This window comes from Vanellus vanellus, assembly GCF_965231255.1.
Source record: "Vanellus vanellus genome assembly, contig: HAP1_SCAFFOLD_2058, whole genome shotgun sequence".
NCBI classification, from domain to species: domain Eukaryota; kingdom Metazoa; phylum Chordata; class Aves; order Charadriiformes; family Charadriidae; genus Vanellus; species Vanellus vanellus.
In genome coordinates, this window is record NW_028127112.1 from 1 (window position 1) to 17,397 (window position 17,397).

General features: G+C 49.4%; 1 protein-coding gene across 1 annotated transcript; it reads right to left on the reverse strand.

The window, feature by feature from the left end:
- Nucleotides 1–427: 427 nt before the first annotated feature.
- ZC3H4 (zinc finger CCCH-type containing 4) lies at nucleotides 428–16,534 on the reverse strand. The gene is made up of 16 exons (XM_082501229.1): nucleotides 16,164–16,534; nucleotides 15,501–15,556; nucleotides 11,599–11,829; nucleotides 8,625–8,844; nucleotides 8,026–8,136; nucleotides 7,591–7,813; nucleotides 6,745–6,890; nucleotides 6,503–6,599; nucleotides 6,255–6,400; nucleotides 5,788–5,901; nucleotides 5,444–5,555; nucleotides 4,946–5,055; nucleotides 4,446–4,804; nucleotides 3,858–4,222; nucleotides 3,458–3,709; nucleotides 428–2,935 (listed from the first exon to the last, which is right to left on the reverse strand). Exons 3-16 carry the CDS (start codon nucleotides 11,634–11,636, stop codon nucleotides 1,491–1,493), a joined length of 3,738 nt encoding a protein of 1,245 aa, XP_082357355.1. The 5' UTR covers nucleotides 11,637–11,829; nucleotides 15,501–15,556; nucleotides 16,164–16,534; the 3' UTR covers nucleotides 428–1,490.
- Between the last annotated feature and the right edge of the window lie 863 nt (nucleotides 16,535–17,397).

The window sequence follows — 17,397 nt, forward strand, 5'->3', positions numbered from 1 at the left end:
GGGTTTTGTGTTTTTTTTTTTTTTTTTGGTGGTTTTTTTTTTTTTTTCCTTAAATCCCTATAAAATAAAATAATAATAATAAATCATTTTACAAAAAGTTCAGGTTTTTCCCCCCCCCAAAACTGCGCCGCTCCGGGGGGGGGAAGACACACAAAAATATTCCGTGGGGTGACCCGACCCCCCCTACCCCCCTGGAAAATTTGCAGGAACGGTAAAAAATGGGGGTTTAACGCTGAAAAAAAGAGCTATTTTTGGAGCGTTTTCCCTCCAGCCGCTCCGAAAATGTTTTGGGTTTTTTTTGTTGTTTTTTTTTTCCCCCCAAAAAAGTGATTTTTAATGCGTTTTTTTTTTCCTCCGGTTGCGTCGATGGTGACTTTTTAGAGGGTTTAATCTCCCCTTTTCCGCTCTTTTTCTTTCTTTTTTGGGGGGGGGGGAAAAAAAAAAAAAAAAAAAGAATCCCATTTTTTGGATGCAAAATATATAATTAGAAAGGAAATAATTTAATTTCAAAAATATAAACTTTTTTCCCCCTGTTTTTTTTTTTTTTGTTTTTTGTTTCCCCCCCCCCCCCCCCCCCCAAGACTGCAGAAATTCGGAGGGCGGGTGGAATTATTTCACCGGCGGATTCAAAATCCCGTTTGTTTTGTCAAATTTCCGAGAAACGGCATCAAAAATATTGAATTTTGATAATTAAAAAAAAAAAAAACACACAAAGAAAAGCAGAAACGCCCCCGATTACAAAAGCAATTTCACGTGTTTTTTTTTGTTTTTTTTTTTTTGCGATTTTTGGGGTGGAATTGTGGGTTTTTTTGTCACGGCGTCGCCCCCTTCGGGCAGAATCTTAGAAAACCCCCCACCAAATATGATGATTTTTCGTTAATTCCGACGTAAAAAATGAACCTCCACGGCTTTAGAAAGCAAAAAAAATCGCGATTCGCGGTGGGTTTTTTTCCTCTCCGAGCGGCGCCGAAACGGGGTCGGAAAAGCGGAAATCGGAGTATTTCTTTCCCCTCCTCCCAACTCCCCCCCCCCCCCCCCAGCCCCGCCCTGGATGATTTCAAATTTCTTTTAAATGATTTTTTTGGAATGGTGGGGAAAAAATAACGAAAAACGGCGTTTTTTTACAGCGCCTTTTAAAACGCCCTTTGGGAAACGACGGCAGAACGCGCGATTTTTTTATTTTTTTTTTTTTTTTTGGGGGGGGGATGAACGGGATTCAAATGGAAATAAACCCCCTCCCCCCTCCGCCAAATGACACACGCACACACAAAAAAAAAAACAAAAAAAAAACCCCCAAAAAAAGCCCAAATAAATCAAATTCTCAACACCGCGCGGCGCTAATTTGCGGGTTTGGTTTATTTTCTCGGTGGTTTTTTTTGGTTTGTTTGTTTTTTTTGGGGGGGGGGAGGGGGAGGGGGAGTCGGGGGTTGATTTTTTTTTTTTTTTTCCTTTTTTTTTTTTTGGGGGGGGATTTTTTTTTTTTGGTAATATTATTGGCAGAAAGGGGAAGCCGTAGGATCGAAACCCTTAAAGACGTCTTTAAGGGAAGCGGCGTCTTGCTGTTCGCCGCCGTCCCGTGCCGGGCTATTCCCGGCGAAAGGACTCGCCGAACCCGATTTGGCGGCGGGTTTTACCATGCCGTAAACGGAAGGAACGGGAAGATTATGAATTCCGGGTTGGGGAAGCGTTTCTTGAATTTGGGAAGCGGTTTTAGGTCGCGGACGGTTATAACTGTTGTACCTGTCCGTAGCGGATTCGGCGTTGGTTTTCTCCGTTTCGGGTTGATCCAAAGCCGAACGGCGAACGAAAAGAGGTTCTTTTTTGCCGGGGGTTTTGCCGGATTCGGAGGATTTGGCGGATGAGTTGCCGTCGTTGGGCGAGTCGGAGGTTTTGCCGGATGAATTGGGAGTCCTGGGGTCGTACAAGCTGATGGCGCTCAGCACGCTGCTCTGCCCGCTGCTTTTGCTCAACCCGCCGGCCGTCAGCAACCGAGGATCGTAGGGAGCGATAGCCGGAGCGGCATCGCCGCCGGAATTCACCGGTTCCGTCAATTTAGGAATTTTCGAACCCCCCGTCGTTTCGGCGGTTTTTTGTAACCTGGGATCGGCGGGGGCTTTCCGTTTGCGGGGATCGCTGGGTTTGTCGCTCGGCGCGGCGGTGGCGGCGGCGGCACCGCCGGCGGCGTTGACAGTCTTTAATATCCTGGAAAGGAGCTCGAAATCGGGAAGAGCGGCGCCCGAAGAGGAAGAGGAATCCGCCGGAGCGGTTGCCCCTCTCTGCCGGGGATCGGCGAGGCTCGTTTGGGATCTGTTAAGACGAGGATCGAGGGTCGGCATGGATTGAAGCGCAGCCGGGACGGGAATAAACTCCTGTTTCGGGATCGGGATCGGGATTAAATCCTCCGGGCTCCAGAGGATCATCCGGGCGAAGTTGGGTTTGTTGAGGACGACGTCTTTTTTGATGTGACTGAACTGCTGCAGTTGGGAACGAGGATCCCGGAGGGAATGACCCGGGAGAGCATCCAAAGGGACGTTGACGGGTTTATCGCGTAAAGCCCTTTCCCCGTCCTCCTCCTCCGGGAGCAGAGGGGGTTTCTGACCACCGCCGGCGCCGCCGGAATGAGGAGTTTCTGGTTTGGGGACGGAGGAGGGAATGTGTCGCGCCAAACGGGGATCGGTAGGTCCCGAATCGGCGGCGAGAGATTGGAGGGAAAGATCGGGATTACGGGAAAGCCTGGGATCCCGTAACCGCGGATCGGCGAGCCGACCGCTCCCTCCCGGTTGGGGTTTTTGCAACCGAGGATCGCTCACGCCGGAGGGCGGCCCCAGTTCGCCGTGGGATCTGCCGGAGCTTTGCTGCCTTAAAGTTTTCAATATGGAGGTGACGCTACTTCCACCGTCGTCTTCGTCGCTGGAATACCAGTTACCGGTGTCGCCTGGGAGGAAGGAGAAGAAAAGAGTCGAGCGAAGGCAACTGGAGCAGGGTGAAGCCGTGCCGTCCACGGGGAGGGTCCCCAAAACGCGTCAAATTCCCAACCGGCCTCGTGTTTTGCCGGAAAAGGGGGGTCACCCGCGACCAGTTTCGGCCTCCCCGCTCTCATTTTTACACCCCAAATTACCAGCGAGGCGGAAACATCCCTCCCTTCCTCTTCCTCCTGCCCACGGCAGACCCCGATTTCACCGCAATGAAAACCGGGAACCCCATCTCCTTCATTTTCCGGCCAGCTCTTCCCATTTTTTCCACTTTGCACGCCAGCGATGGGCTCTTTCGACTCCAGGGAGGCACTCAGCACCCCTCGTTCCCTAAAGAATTCCTCCCCGACACCCTCGTTTCTCCCTCTTTTTCAGAGATCACACCTCGGGGTGGGTAAAAACCGCCGGAGAGCCGTGTTTATCCCCTCCCCGTCCCCGCCAGGAGCGCGGTTTTGACGGGAAACCGTTTGCGTTTTGCCACTTGCCTTCCTCGTTTTCGCGTTCCTGCTTATTGCTCTCGGCTAATCGCCGAGCTCTCTCCTCTTCCTCTTGCTGTTTCTGTTGGATTCTCAAATAAAGGGCTCTCTGCGCCGACGGCATGAAATCGGGAATGCTGCCCGGCGGTTTCGGTAAGCCGGGAGGACCTCCTTCGCACAAAGCGTCGTGATCCAAGGACGGATCGGGAAACATGTGCTCTCCCGGAGGTCCTTCCATATCCTCGTAACCGCCGTAGTCTTCTGCCGAGGAATCATCACAGGTTAAATAGAAAATCGTTAACGCCGCCTAAAAAAAAACCTTCATTTTTCCCTCCCCCTTTCCGCCTGCTGCCGTGCCCGGGAACAACCCGTCTCCGAAGAGACGATTCCGGTAGATTTTGGGACGTACCTGGATCTCCCATCATGCCGTGATCCATCTCCAAACCTTCTTGTTGCTGGTAAAAATTATCGTAGAAACCTTGAGGCGGTGGGCCGGGGGGCATCATGCCGGAATGAGGGGAATCATCCGGTCCGTAGGGCATCATAGGGGGTCCGGGACCCATCGGAGGACCGGGATTCATTCCCGGACCCATCGGCATATCCGGGTGCATGTCAGGGTGCATATCGGGATGCATATCGGGGTGCATGTCTGGGTGCATGTCCGGGTGCATGTCCGGGTGCATATCGGGGTGCATATCGGGGTGCATGGGTCCAGGCATCGGTCCCGGGGGTCCTCCCGGCCCGGGGAACCTTGGAGGTGGCGGACCTGGATGCCTGAAAAAGAGAAAATAAGAAGAAAATCCGCTTTTAACGCAACTCTCTCCGCTTCTGGCGGGACGGAGCCGGCAGCGGCGCCAGCGGCCGGCCCCAAAAAAGGGACCCAACCCCCTCTTTTCTACGCCCTTAGCGGCCGCGTCGGGGCAAGAGATGGTCGTGGGAGGCAAAAATCTGCCATCCCCCTCCCTCTCGCCGTTTTCCGGAGATGCCGGCAACTCACCTGACGCCCAGTTTCTCCGCCAGCTGTCCTGTGGGCCGCACGACGATCTCGAACAAGGAAGGGATCTTCTTGTACATGTCCTGTTGTTGCTGCAGCTGTTGCGGCGACAGAGGTTCGTGCATCGGCGGCGGCATCTGCGGCCCCGGAGGTGGAAGCGGCGGAGGCGGAGGAGGAGGAGGACCTCCAGGGATGGGTCTCCCGTTGGGAGAGGTTGGAGCCGGAGGTCCGGGAGGACGAGGGGGTGTGGGCAGCAAGCCCACCCCAGGAGGGGGTTTGGGGAGAGGATTGATGCCCTGTTTCTTTAGTTCTTCCACTTCTTTCTCATCCTCCGCGCCCGCTTCCGCGTCATCCGCCAGCATCTGAGAAGATAAAAGGAGTAAAAGGTGATCCGGGGACCGACACACGCTCCGGAAAACCTCTCCTTCCCTTTCAACCCCGCGAGTTCTCCGTCCACGGAAGCAAAATAAAAGGTGAAACCCACGTTAAAAGTTCCCCTCTACCTTATCCAGAAGCTCCCGCGTCTCCTCCGTGAGCGGATCGTGCGAAAACATGCAGTCATCCCCGTTGATACAGTTGCCCGTGGTGTGGAACAGCTTACAAGGGAAGTCCCGTAGCGTTTATTAAGGAGAAAAAAAAAAAAAAACAAAATAACACCCCCAACGGGGAGTTACTCCTACAGCCAGCGAGGCCAGAGACGCTTTTTCGCGAAAAACCGTGGCGGTTTTTCGCCGTCACGCCGCCGATATTGGCCAGAAACACTCCCGCTTTTCCTTTCTGCCGTGTTTTCCCGGAAGCCGCGAACCTCCTTTCTTTAAGAGGAAAGGCGAGGCTAAGAGGGAACAGTCGTTCAGCCCGGCAGCGGAGGACGTGTTACCCCAGAACGGCCTTTTTTTCTGCCCCCCTTCCCCCCCCAATCCTCCCCTCACGCATCCGCGCAGAGTAAACGAGACCGATTGAAGTCCAGCTTAACAAAAAATGGTTAAAAACCGAAAGGATATCGTGCATGTAAGGGCAGTTTTCAGCCCTGGCGCAGTAGCCGGTGATGTAGAACTTGCAGAGTTCCCGTTTCTTCGGGAGTTCAATGTCATGACTGAAATTGCAGTGGTCGCCCTGGGGAGAAAAGAAGACGACAGGGCGTTAGCAGGCGGAAGCGCCAACGCGTTTGTCAGCAGCCCCAGAACAGCCCTAAGAAGGGCAGGGAGAAGGTCTACGCTTTACAAAGCCCTCTTTTTAGGAGTGAATCCCTCCCCGAAATCGGTTAAAACCCGGACCTTACGCTTCGGTGACGGTTCCGCGTGCGTATAAAGAGATCTACGTAAATTTTCCGGAATTATTCCCTTACCCAGGTGCACCGGCCTTCCACAAAGTATTTGCAGATGACTTTGCCTTTCTTATCCGACTGCTGGTGGGGTTTGTCGTGATCGTTCCGTCGGTAATTCCCACCGCCTCCTCCGTCCTACGGGAAGCACGTTAGGTTAAGTCGCCAAAGAACGTTGAAACCACCAAACAACAGCTCGCACGCGAGAGATTAAAACTTGCCGCTCGAGGGGAAAACCCAGCGATTCGGGATGAAAAAGGGAGGCAAAGACGAGCGCGCTGAGCCTCCTGGGCTCCCGAGCACGGCTTGAGGACCAGAATTCCAAAACATCCAGCTCACGCGGATCCCGGGGAAGACCCGTTTGGTTTTTTTTTTTGGCTCCCGCGAAAGCTTTCTTCGAAGGCTGGCTGGATTTACGGAGCGGGGTGGGGGGGGAAAAAGGGGGTCATCCGGTGCCGCGGCAAGCCGTGAGAAAACAAAGAGCTACTTACTCCCATGTCCTCATCGTAGTAATCGTCGTCGTCGTTCATTCCGCCACCTTTCCCCATTCCACTTCTGTTTCCACCTCTGCCTCGTCCTCTGCCCATTCCTTTATTGCCTCTCCCTCTGGGGCCACGACCGCGTCCTCGATTTAAACCTGAAAAGACACCTCCTCGTCTTTAAATTCTTCTCTTTCCATAAAACGGGGGAGAGAGCAGAAAGCGGAGAGCGTCCCAGCGCGGCTGGTTACCCCACTCACCCCGGCCGCGATTCTCCTTACTCCTGCGGTACTGATTCAGCTCTTTCGAGTAGTCGTCGTAGTCGTCATCGCCGATGGGCTCCTCGTTATCGCAGTACTGCAAACGAGAGAGAGATGCGCGCGCCTTTAGCGAGCGGGGAGGACGGGGCAGCCCGTTCCCCCTCAAACCCGACGGCGAAAACGAAGAGGTTCTCACGCCTCCGCGGTTCGCCGGCAGCGGGTCAAGAGATTCGGGCGTTTACCTCCATCTCTTCGTCATACATTTCCTCCTCTTCCTCGGGGTGGTCGCCTCGGCCTCGCCCGCGGTTCCCTCGGCCCATGCCGCGACCTCCTCTCATTCCCCCTCTGCCACCTCGGCCTCGGTACCCTCGGCCTCGGCCACGGCCACCTGGCGAAGCAAGGGGACGGGGTGAGCTTTGCGCCGCGGTTCACCTCTCCGGTACGTTAAAAATAGCAAAAAAAAAAAAAAAAAAATACGGCAGACGAGGGAAAATAAATAATAACCTCTCAGTACGGGATCACCGGCGTCTTTAAAAACTCGTTCCTAAGTGAGTCAGTTTTGAATATTCTAAAAGAACGGATCTTTAAGACGCAAATCACAATGTTTTTTTTTTTTTTTTAAAAACCAGTTATCGCGTGAGCACGTCAGCGGCTGCAGAGGTATGTCAGCCTGGTGACACACATCGGTGTGCTCCAGATGCGACACCAGATTCGTTATGTTACCGATGGCCTCCACTTTCCCTTCAAATAAAGCTTTTCCTTTATTTTATCCGCTTCCAACCACTCCTGTGCTTTTAAAACCATCCACCCTAGCAAGAAAACCGCTTATTTACAACGTTAAATTATCCGCAGGGATCCGAACTTTCCCCTTGGAGTGGAGAACAGGAAAAAAACCCACTGTCCCACATCCCAAACGGACATCGAAGAGCGGTTTAGGCCCCCGCAGGCGGCTCTCCGCCGTCAGGGCAGTCCGCCTTCACAAAGCTCCCTGCGTGTGCCGGGCTTTATTTAGCTAAACGAGCTGCAGGTAACGAGCAGCAAAAAAAAAAAAAACAAAAAAAAAAAACAAAAGGAAGGTTGAGACGTACCTCGCCCTCGGTGAGAGCCTTCCTTCGCTCGGCGGTATTGGTTCAGCTCTTTCGCAAAGTCATCGTAATCTTCCTTCCCCATATCTTCGTCCTCTTCCCCCTCGTACTGACCGTACTCCTCGTTCTCGTAGTCCTCGTACATGCCGTAATTCTTGCTCTCCATTTTCGAGTAGCTCTTCTTTTGCATGGGAGCGCCGTGAGAGGACGGGTACTGCTGGTGGGACTTTGGGAAAGGCAGCGAGAGGTTAGCGATGACGAAAAAAGAACGTATCGAGCTTAACATCCCGATTTAATTTTTAAAAAACCATTTAAAAATACCCCCCCAACCAAATCACAACCGGGTGACAAACAGGCTAAAGGACCAAAAGCCACCGCGCGTGGCCCGTAGATGGAGCTAGACGGGCACCTCAAAGCCCGCAGCGGATCTGAACTTACGGAAGAGTAAGGAGGGCTGTATTCCCGATATTTTCGGTGTCCCTTTTCACCAGGACTGAAGTCCGAGTCATCGCTGTAATCAGAGAAGTCATCGCTGGAAGAAGCGTGGCGCTGCAAGGCAAAGGGGAAACACCCGGCGCGGTTTTATCACAGCTCAGGTCGGACTCTCCACACAACACAACTAAGTCTCCCGTTGGTTTCCGGGTGTTTTTTTGTTTTTTTTTTTTTGTTTTTGTTTTTTAAGGAAACTCAATTTTCTGCTTAATAAAATCTTCACCACGTTCACTGGGTTCCAAACTGGAAGCCGGTTAGCAGGTTATTGAACCGGTCTTTAACGAAAATAAACGCGATGCGCCTTCTGCGCTTCAGAAATTCCCGGAACTTAAGTAACAAACGTCCTCGATCGGGCAAATCCGGCAATCCGCAATCCACCCCGCGAGCGCTCCCACCTTGCCGTTATCGTTAGGGGAAGAGCCTCAAACTCCCCAGGATAATGTTAGAGGAGGAATTAATTCCCCGGAGACGGCTGATGGAAGAGAAAGGCACAGCAGGGATGGGATATCAGAGGATCCGGGAGGCAAAAGCAGCGCGTGGCTCACCTTGTGTTTGGATTTCCTTTTTTTCTTGGATCTCCTTTTCTCTTTCTCTCTCTCTTTCCGCCGCTTGCGCTTCATGCGTCGATGGGTTTTCTCATCATCGGAATCGCTGTGATGCTTCTCCCCTTTCTCCTTCCGACCTCTTTCGTGAGATTCGGAGGGATCCTGCGCCTCCTCCCCTCCGTCGTCCTCCAGCTCCCCTTCTTCCAGTTCTCCATCCTCCCTGTAAAGCAGACAGGCACGTTTAATTCCCCTTATTCAAAAAATAAAAGGAAAATTAAAACCCGCTTACTCCGCTCGCCAGCCAGCCAGGCCCTCGGCTCCCAAAGCGCTCGCAAATTCCTAGTTACCGGGGTTTTAAATATCTGACCGCAAATATCGATTCTGTCCGGCTCTGCTCAAGCTCTCGCTCAGTCTGGAGTTAAACCGCGGCGAAGAAGCGTCTCGCAAACGAACCGCAGCCACGACGTGAGGGCGTTCGACTTTGGCATGAAATTATTGCAAACGAACTCCGAGAATGGAAATCGGTGCTTTAATAAAACACTCGGTTCGCTCCGAGAACCGAAATTGGTGTTTTAATAAAACACTCGGTCCGCTCCGAGAACCGAAATTGGTGTTTTAATAAAACACTCGGTTCGCTCCGAGAACCGAAATTGGTGTTTTAATAAAACACTCGGTCCGCTCCGAGAACCGAAATTGGTGTTTTAATAAAGCACTCGGTCCGCTCCGAGAACCGAAATTGGTGTTTTAATAAAAAACTCGGTCCTCCAGAAAGACAAGACGAAGTAAATATCGTGCCGGTTTGCCAAATCTAGAGACGCGTGCCCTGTTATTTCCACTTTCTCATGGTACCGTTCACCCACAGTTGTGGTTCGCGGAGGTGATAAATCAAATCTGAAACTTCCTCAAGAGGTTTCCCCAAGCTCCGCTCAATTAAATCCAATTAAAAATTACTCAGATAAGGGTCAGGAGAAACCTTTTACAACCCCGTAAGGCATTAAACGTGTCATACGGCACGGGTTCCACCAGCTCCCTCGCGTTTTCCTTCTCTCCCAACAGGTCCCCGGTTTGTCGCTGCGGGATTTCAAACCGGAGCGGGGTCTCCTCCTCCCTTTTCATTTAAGCTATAATTAAAACCATCAACGCCGGCTTGTTTACGTACATCACCGCCGTTCACAAACAACAATTTAGGAGCATTTAGGAGGTGGATCTTTGACCCACGTCCCTCTGCTTGGGTTTGTTGGGGTTTTTTTTAGGCTATGTGGCTTCTTTGGCTGCCAAAAAAAAATCCCCTTTTTAGCACTATAATGGGAACGGCGGCGTGCCGGGCCGGGCCGGGCTGCGGTGAAGGCGGCTCGGCTGGAAGAAGGAGCTGCCACCGCTCTCAGGAAGATCTGGAAGCTGAAATGAGGTTTACGAGCAGCAAAGTTGTGCTGCCCGAACGAGCCGACCCGTTAACATCAAAAAAAAAAACAAAACCCAAACCCCACTAAGAAAAACCGAATTATTTCCCCAAATTCATAAAAAGAACCCAGAGTTAACCATCTTGGGGAGGTTCGGGCATCGCGGAGAGCAAACGCTCGGTTCCAGCCGCCCGCTCCGACTCCGACGTAAAGCTCCCCGCTCGGTTTTGTTCGCGCTCGTGCCATTTTAATAACAGGCTAGTTCCAAACTCAAGCTCGCTTGAGTATTACTCATGAAGCACTTCAACCCGACGCGTAATTCCTCGGTGGGTATACAAGTTTTAAAGGCGAGTCTCAGTGGAAATGATTTCCGCGGCGGGAAGGCAGCATCCTTCGGCCGTTTGTTTTCGGCCTCGGAACAAGAGAAACTCAGGCTCCGCGCAAAGCCGAGGGGAAGAACGGAAAGAAAACAAGCTTACGGAAAGGAATTTAAATACCCGTGCGTTTAAATATTGAAATAAAAGCCCCGGCAAAGCCCTACAGGGAAAGGCTCATCAAGAAACGGATTTTAAACCAGAAATACCATCAGGTTTCTGGATCCAGCGTCCAGCAATCTCCCGGCAGAGCACAGCTACGGCAAACGCCGAGGGAACTCACGGGCCGGGCCGGTAGGAAATGAGGAGATGCTCTAAATCCCGCTGCGACCCGGTAAATGGCTTCACACCATACGGCTTCGTAATAAAACCAGTTATTCCCTTTCGGCAGCGCTCCCTCGGAATTGGCGTCATTGACCCTCTCCCAGGAGTCCTCGGCCGGCTGGGGACGGCAAACGCTCCCTCGCCTTCCCCGCTGCCTTCGGAGAGGGGCAAACGCATGTCGTTAACACCTTAACTGCAATTTTCAGGAGTGATAATTACCCTTCGCAGGCGTTTTTACCCCGCCTGGAGTTGCTCCGGTCCGATATCAAGCTTTAGAGGAGACTACACCCCCGGGAGCAGCATCCCCGATCGACAATCGCGTTATTAAATTCACGGCGGTTACAGAACCAAAGACCAAAAAAGGCTCTCGAGAACCAAAACGCACAAATTTTGCAGCCGCCGCCACGATTATTTGAAAAGCACCGAGAGAGGGGACGAGGCTGAACCGACTGCTGAGCTCTTTAGCAGACGGATATTAATTATTTCATCAACACAAACGTCTCCTAAAGGCTGAGAAATCGTGTTTATACAGACGCCCGGGGACCAAACTACACCTTAAGACGAGCGATACCTTCTGCTGCTGTTTTTTATACTCCAGTTCTGCCGGATTTGAGCAGGTTTGGGGCAGAAACGATACACCGACCTCTCAAGAGAGACCGCGGGGCTGGAAAAACGTTCGGAAAAGTTTTAGGGAAGTATTATGCGAAGCACCGGATTGGCCCGACGGGTTTTAAACGTAACGAACCGGGAGTAATTTGAAACGCGGCGACCCGCGAGCGCAGGTGTAGGAAAGCAACCCAAGGATTCCTAAGGCGGGACGGCAACAAAATTCAAACGATTAAAGCAAATCCGTGCATTTTCGGGGGAACGGCTCACCGTGGAGAGTCGCTGCGGGTATGCGGTGAAGAAGCCATGTCTGTTAAGCAACTATCGGTATCGCAGAAAAGACTGATTCGGGGAAAATTCTTCCCCGAATCTGTGCTCGTCTGGAGCTTTCCTATCACTCCTGCCCGACTGCTCTATAGGGGACGGTCGCCGGCGCAGCACGTATCCTGGCGGTGTTTGTGACAGCGCCACGGCAATGCCGGAACACGGCGATGAGGACGCCTGGAAAACACAAAAAAAACCCAAAAACAAAAAAACACGCTCTTTCCAATCGTTATCCCGCCAGACCGACAGCGTGGGTGCTTGGTTTGCGGGGGGAGGGGGAGAAAAAAAATCATAAGAACGACCAATTCAGCGGGTTTGGTTGTTTTTGTTGTTGGTTTTTTTTTTTTCCCGGCTACGGAGGAGCAGCGGAGGAATGAGAATATTACCTTAAAGTAAATAACGTCACTATATCCAGTCGAGGCGCTGTGAAATTTGGGAATGAGCGTAACGAAGCGACAAACGAGCAGCCCAGACGGCGGATTTACTGTCAGTTATAACCGATATACCCTCCCAAACCCCCTATTAAAGATATTACCCCTCCTTCCTCCTTACACCTGAAAGAAACCCCATCGAAAATAAGCCTCTCGGCTCCCACCTTGGCAAAAACCCAAGTGATTTTTTTACTAGTTTTAAGGAAAAAAAAAAAAAAAGCGCTCTGCGGGCTCTATATACATAGGTGCGACAGAGTAACTTCTATACAATACCCCTATTAAAAAAAAAAAACACAATTTAATAAGAAGAAACCTTCCTTTATACGGCTTTTTTTTTTTTTTTTTTTTTTTTTTTTGGCACAAGAGGTGCAGCTGAGCGTGAAATCGCCCGGCCGGTGAGCGAGCCGGTTTTGTCGGAGCGGCTCCACGGCCGCCGAAAACGGGGAGGGGGGTCGCGTACAAAGGTAGATCTCGGTTTAACCCCTCCCCAAAATACCCCCAAAATATGAGGGAGGGGGTGAAAATGCTTCTACCCCCCCCCCCCCCCCTCCTCCTGAGCGATGCAGCTGGAAGGGTTTGAAAATCCAGCGCAAAAGCTCTGGAAGTCACCGGCTCGGAAATCCGCACAATTGAATCTCACGATAAGCGAACGCCCCTAATTTTACGGGATTTTAAGTTAAAAATGCTTAACAGGGACTCCAGCCGCGCGCGCACGGTGCGCAGCTTTGGGATAAACAACCTTCTGCCTCGAGCTGAGCAACCAAAAAAAGTTTAAAGTCGATTTTTAACGACCCGAATCGCTAAAAATCCAGTATCTGGAAGGGGATTCTTTTTAGGAGGGACACGTTCGGTTTTGCCCTTTCTCTGCATTTGAAGGTTTTCCAGCGCGAAGGCATTTTTCCGAGTGACCTCTACATCCACCTAAAGGTTATTAATCACACATTTAACGCTTCAGCGGGAGTTTACTGCAGGAAAACGCATCCTACCCCGGCGTCCCACCTGCACGCTCTGCGCTGGGGGGGGGGGGGAGAAAAACAATTCGGCGAAACCTCTTATCCTTTCACCAAAACACCCCCCCCCCATTATTCCAGAAGAATCCCAAAGGAACTAAGCTCTCTCCTCCGGCCCGCCAGCGCGGCCGCCTTCTATTTTATTCCAAGTGGAAACCGGGGAGGAGGGAAGGGGGGGGGGGGAATACATCAATCAAGAAAGAAAAGCGCCGCTTTGAAGGCAGCGGGGGCCGCGCCGCCTCATTCAAACTGCGCCGACTGGGGCAGAAATGATGAAAATTTATCAGGTTTTGAGAAATATATATATATTTTTTTTATATATATATATATATTGGGGGGTTGGGGTGATTTTGGTTTTTTGTTTTTTTTTTTTCATTATCGTTAATGACTATGTTGTACCAATTTATAAAAGACGTGCAGAGAGATGCCGGCTGTCGTGGGGGCCAATCCTCCTCCTGCCGCCCCCAAAATCGCCGGTTTTTAAGCGACGTTTCTAACTGAGGGCAACTTTCGAAGCGCTATCTGATCCTAACTCAAGATTTCTCGGGGAACGCGCTCGACTCAGCTGCTAATTCTGAACCTCCTCTCTGCTCCCAGGTTAGCTCCTTCCCGCTCCTCCTATCCGGATCCCAAACCCTGGGGGGGGGGGGGGGGGAAACAAACAAAAAAAACCCCAAAACCACCACCAACAAAAACAGCCAAAAAAAAATGGGGTCTGGGATTTACTTTAGCCTTTCCTTTAACCCGGTACAACAAAACCTCGCTTGACTCAAGGAGCCGAACAATTACAGCCTTATAAATTACAGCCTTATAAAAAAAACCAAAAAAAAACAAAAAACAAACAAAAAACCACCAACAAAAGAACCCAATCCTTGTAAAAAAAAAAAAAACAAAAAACAAAAAAACAATTCCTGGCGGGTGTTTTGCTCCGCTATCAGAAGTTGCTCCGATTTTCCAAAGAGCCATTCGCGGTACCGATGCTAAAACGCGCGTCCGGACGGTTCAAAAAGGGAATTTTGCCCAAAACGCGAGGTTGAGCTCAATTAAAAGGTTGGGGGGAGGTTGAGCTCAATTAAAAAGTTGGGGGGAGGTTGAGCTCAATTAAAAAGTTGGGGGGAGGTTGAGCTCAATTAAAAGGTTGGGGGGAGGTTGAGCTCAATTAAAAGGTTGGGGGGAGGTTGAGCTCAATTAAAAAGTTGGGGGGAGGTTGAGCTCAATTAAAAGGTTGGGGGGAGGTTGAGCTCAATTAAAAACGGGTCGGGGGAAGCAAGCCCCAAGGAAAAGCCCCAGACGAGAAGTTTGAGTCCTGCTGCTAATATTTAACTCTCTATATATATATATTAAAAAAAAACAAACCAATCCAACCCTATTAATCGCTTTATGGAACCAGTCAATGCCTCCTGTTAAACCCTGAGAACTCCCGAAATTTTCGAGCAATTCCTGTTCGAATCCCGAACTAAAATAACGACCTCAAAAAAGTTTTCCGGTTCTCGCCAACGTCTCATCACGATATGGATAAAAAAAACCCAAAAAAACATAAAAAAAACCCCAAACCGGCTTATGCCGACAATCAAAAAGCAGTTTGGATTTTTCCGGATCGAGAAGGGGGAAGTATAAAACTTAACACATATGTACGTTTAGTAAATTAACGCAACTAATTGAATATATTAAGAGGGGGGGGGGTGTTGAAATCGATGCTACAAAGTCCCGCTCTCTCCAAACTAAAAAACATTTTTCGGGCAGACCAGTAACGTTTTCACCAGCTCTGCTGGTGAACCGCTGATGGAAGGGGCGGGGAGAAAAAAAGAAAAAAAAAAAAAAAAAAAAAAAAAAAAGAGAGAAAAAATCCCAAATTTACCATTTTTGTGGCAAATTTAAGCCAAAGAAGGCGCAGGGACCGTAAGGATCCTCTCACAAACATTTAAAAACAGCGACAAAAAGGCATAAAAGACATCACCGGATATTGTTTTCTGCGAAAATCCCTTTCTGGAATGGAATTAAATCCGTAAGAAAAAGCCCTCTAATTTGTTACAAGTGCTTCGCATCGTTTTACGGTTTAAGCAGATGTATACACCTTTTTCTTTCTTTTTTTTTTTTTTTTTAGGGAATAAAGACAAGAGGGAAACAAACCGCAATTTCACACAACTGTATCGGTGTGCTTAGAGGAAACACTGTTTTTTTTTGGGGGGGGGGGGGGGGTTGTTTTTTTGTTTGGTTTGGGGTTGTTTTTTTTTTTCCCCCACCTGAGAACAACGTCAACTGGATGAAAACGGGGGCGAAAAGTGTGTAGTTTTGGGCTCCAGGCAAAAACTAAGCTAAGAAATTCAATTAATTTGGAAAAGGGGGGGGTGGGAAGGGGGGGGGGGGAAGGGGGAGAAATACCCAACACTGTGCGTGATGTTCGTACTTCGAACTGGAATGGTGTGAGGAAGAGGAAGAACCTCGGGTTTTTCGGTAACGCACCTGAGGGACAAAAGGAAAAGAAAAGGGAGAAGGCGATTCGGGGGGGGGGCTAACGAGGTTCGTTACAAACTGGGTGCTTTGCACTTGTACGTCGCTACTTCGATTCCTCTAATTATGCGACACGAGGCTGTACATGGGGATGGGGGGGGCGGGGGGGGGAATGTGTGATGACATTTGGGAAATGGGTGCTTTCTTTGCCACCTTTTTTTTTTTTTTTTCTCCTTTTTGACACACTTTGGAGTTGTTTTAACCAAACTTTTTACCATCTTTTGGGGTTTTACGGGCAGAGCTGTTCCCCCCCCCCCCCGTTTCCCCCCATCCCGGGGGGGGGCAGTCTGGTTTACAGCGCAACAGTCAATGGAATGAGGATGGAGTTTGCGGATATAGCAAAGGATCCGCATCCTACGTCACCTGGAAACGTCACAACAGACATTATTTGGGAGTAAATTGTGTGCTTTTGTGACTTTTTTTTTTTTTTTTTTGGTTGGTTGGTTGGTTTTTAAACATCGGCAGCGGCGGGGTGCACAACCCTATCACAAAGGGGGGAAGAAGGGGGGGGGGAATTTTGCTTGGTTTGGCCACACACACACACACGGCATCAACTCACGGCTTCCGCGAAAACGGTACCACCTCGGGACTGATTTGGCGGCAGGGAGGGGGAAAAGGCAGGAGAAGGGATAATTGAATTAGTCAATAAAAGAGCTTACTTACCAACCCAACCCCGCATCACAGGGAAAACAAACCTCCTCAGAGACAAAGGCATTGCTAAGGCCGCTCACCTGCCCTCCAGGGAGGGGGAAGGCAGCAAACCTCCCTCTTTTTTTTTTTTTTTTTCCCCCCATTTTCTTATCTTTTTTTTTTTTGCCCTCTCATATTTTTTTTAAATTTTTTTAGCTTTTTTTTTTAATCTTTTTGCATATTTTAAAATCTTTTTTTCTAACTTTTTTCAAATCTTTAAATTTTTTTAATCATTTTTCCCATTCTCTTATCCTTCCTTCTGTCTTTTTCCCGTTCTCTCATCCTTCCTTCTTTCTGTCTTTTTCCCGTTCTCTCATCCTTCCTTCTTTCTGTCTTTTTCCCGTTCTCTTATCCTTCTTTCTGTCTTTTTCCCGTTCTCTCATCCTTCCTTCTTTCTGTCTTTTTCCCGTTCTCTCATCCTCCCTTCTTTCTGTCTTTTTCCCGTTCTCTTATCCTTCTTTCTGTCTTTTTCCCGTTCTCTCATCCTCCCTTCTTTCTGTCTTTTTCCCGTTCTCTTATCCTTCTTTCTGTCTTTTTCCCGTTCTCTTATCCTTCTTTCTGTCTTTTTCCCGTTCTCTTATCCTTCTTTCTGTCTTTTTCCCGTTCTCTTATCCTTCTTTCTGTCTTTTTCCCGTTCTCTTATCCTTCTTTCTTTCTGTCTTTTTCCCTTTCGCTTATCCTTTATTATTTCTATTTTTTCCTTTCTCTGTCCATCTTTCTTGCTCTTATCTTTTTTCCTTTCTTATCCTTTTTTCTTTTTTTCCTTTCTCTTATCCTTTTTTCTTTCTATTTTTTCCTCTTTTATCCTTCTTTCTTTCTCTTATCCTTTTTTCCTTTCTCTTATCCTTCTTTCTCCTATCCTTTTTTCCTTTCTTTTTTCCTTTCTCTTATCCTTCTTTCTTTCCTTTCTCTTATCCTTCTTTCTCTTATCCTTTTTTCCTTTCTTTTTTCCTTTCTCTTATCCTTCTCTCTCTCTTTCCTCTTATCCTTCTTTCTCTCTTTCCTTTCTCTTATCCTTTTTTCCTTTCTTTTTTCCTTTCTCTTATCCTTCTCTCTCTCTTTCCTCTTATCCTTCTTTCTCTCTTTCCTTTCTCTTATCCTTT

What these genes read in the sequence shown, in the direction of transcription:
- ZC3H4 (XM_082501229.1), bottom strand. Translation starts at nt 11,636, where the DNA reads ATGGCTTCTTCACCGCATACCCGCAGCGACTCTCCACG. An exon ending in TAAGGAGAATCGCGGCCGGG is followed by an intron (nt 6,401 to 6,502) that starts GTGAGTGGGGTA and finishes GTGTCTTTTCAG; the next exon opens with GTTTAAATCGAGGACGCGGT. An exon ending in AAACTGCCCTTACATGCACG is followed by an intron (nt 5,056 to 5,443) that starts ATATCCTTTCGG and finishes AATAAACGCTAC; the next exon opens with GGGACTTCCCTTGTAAGCTG.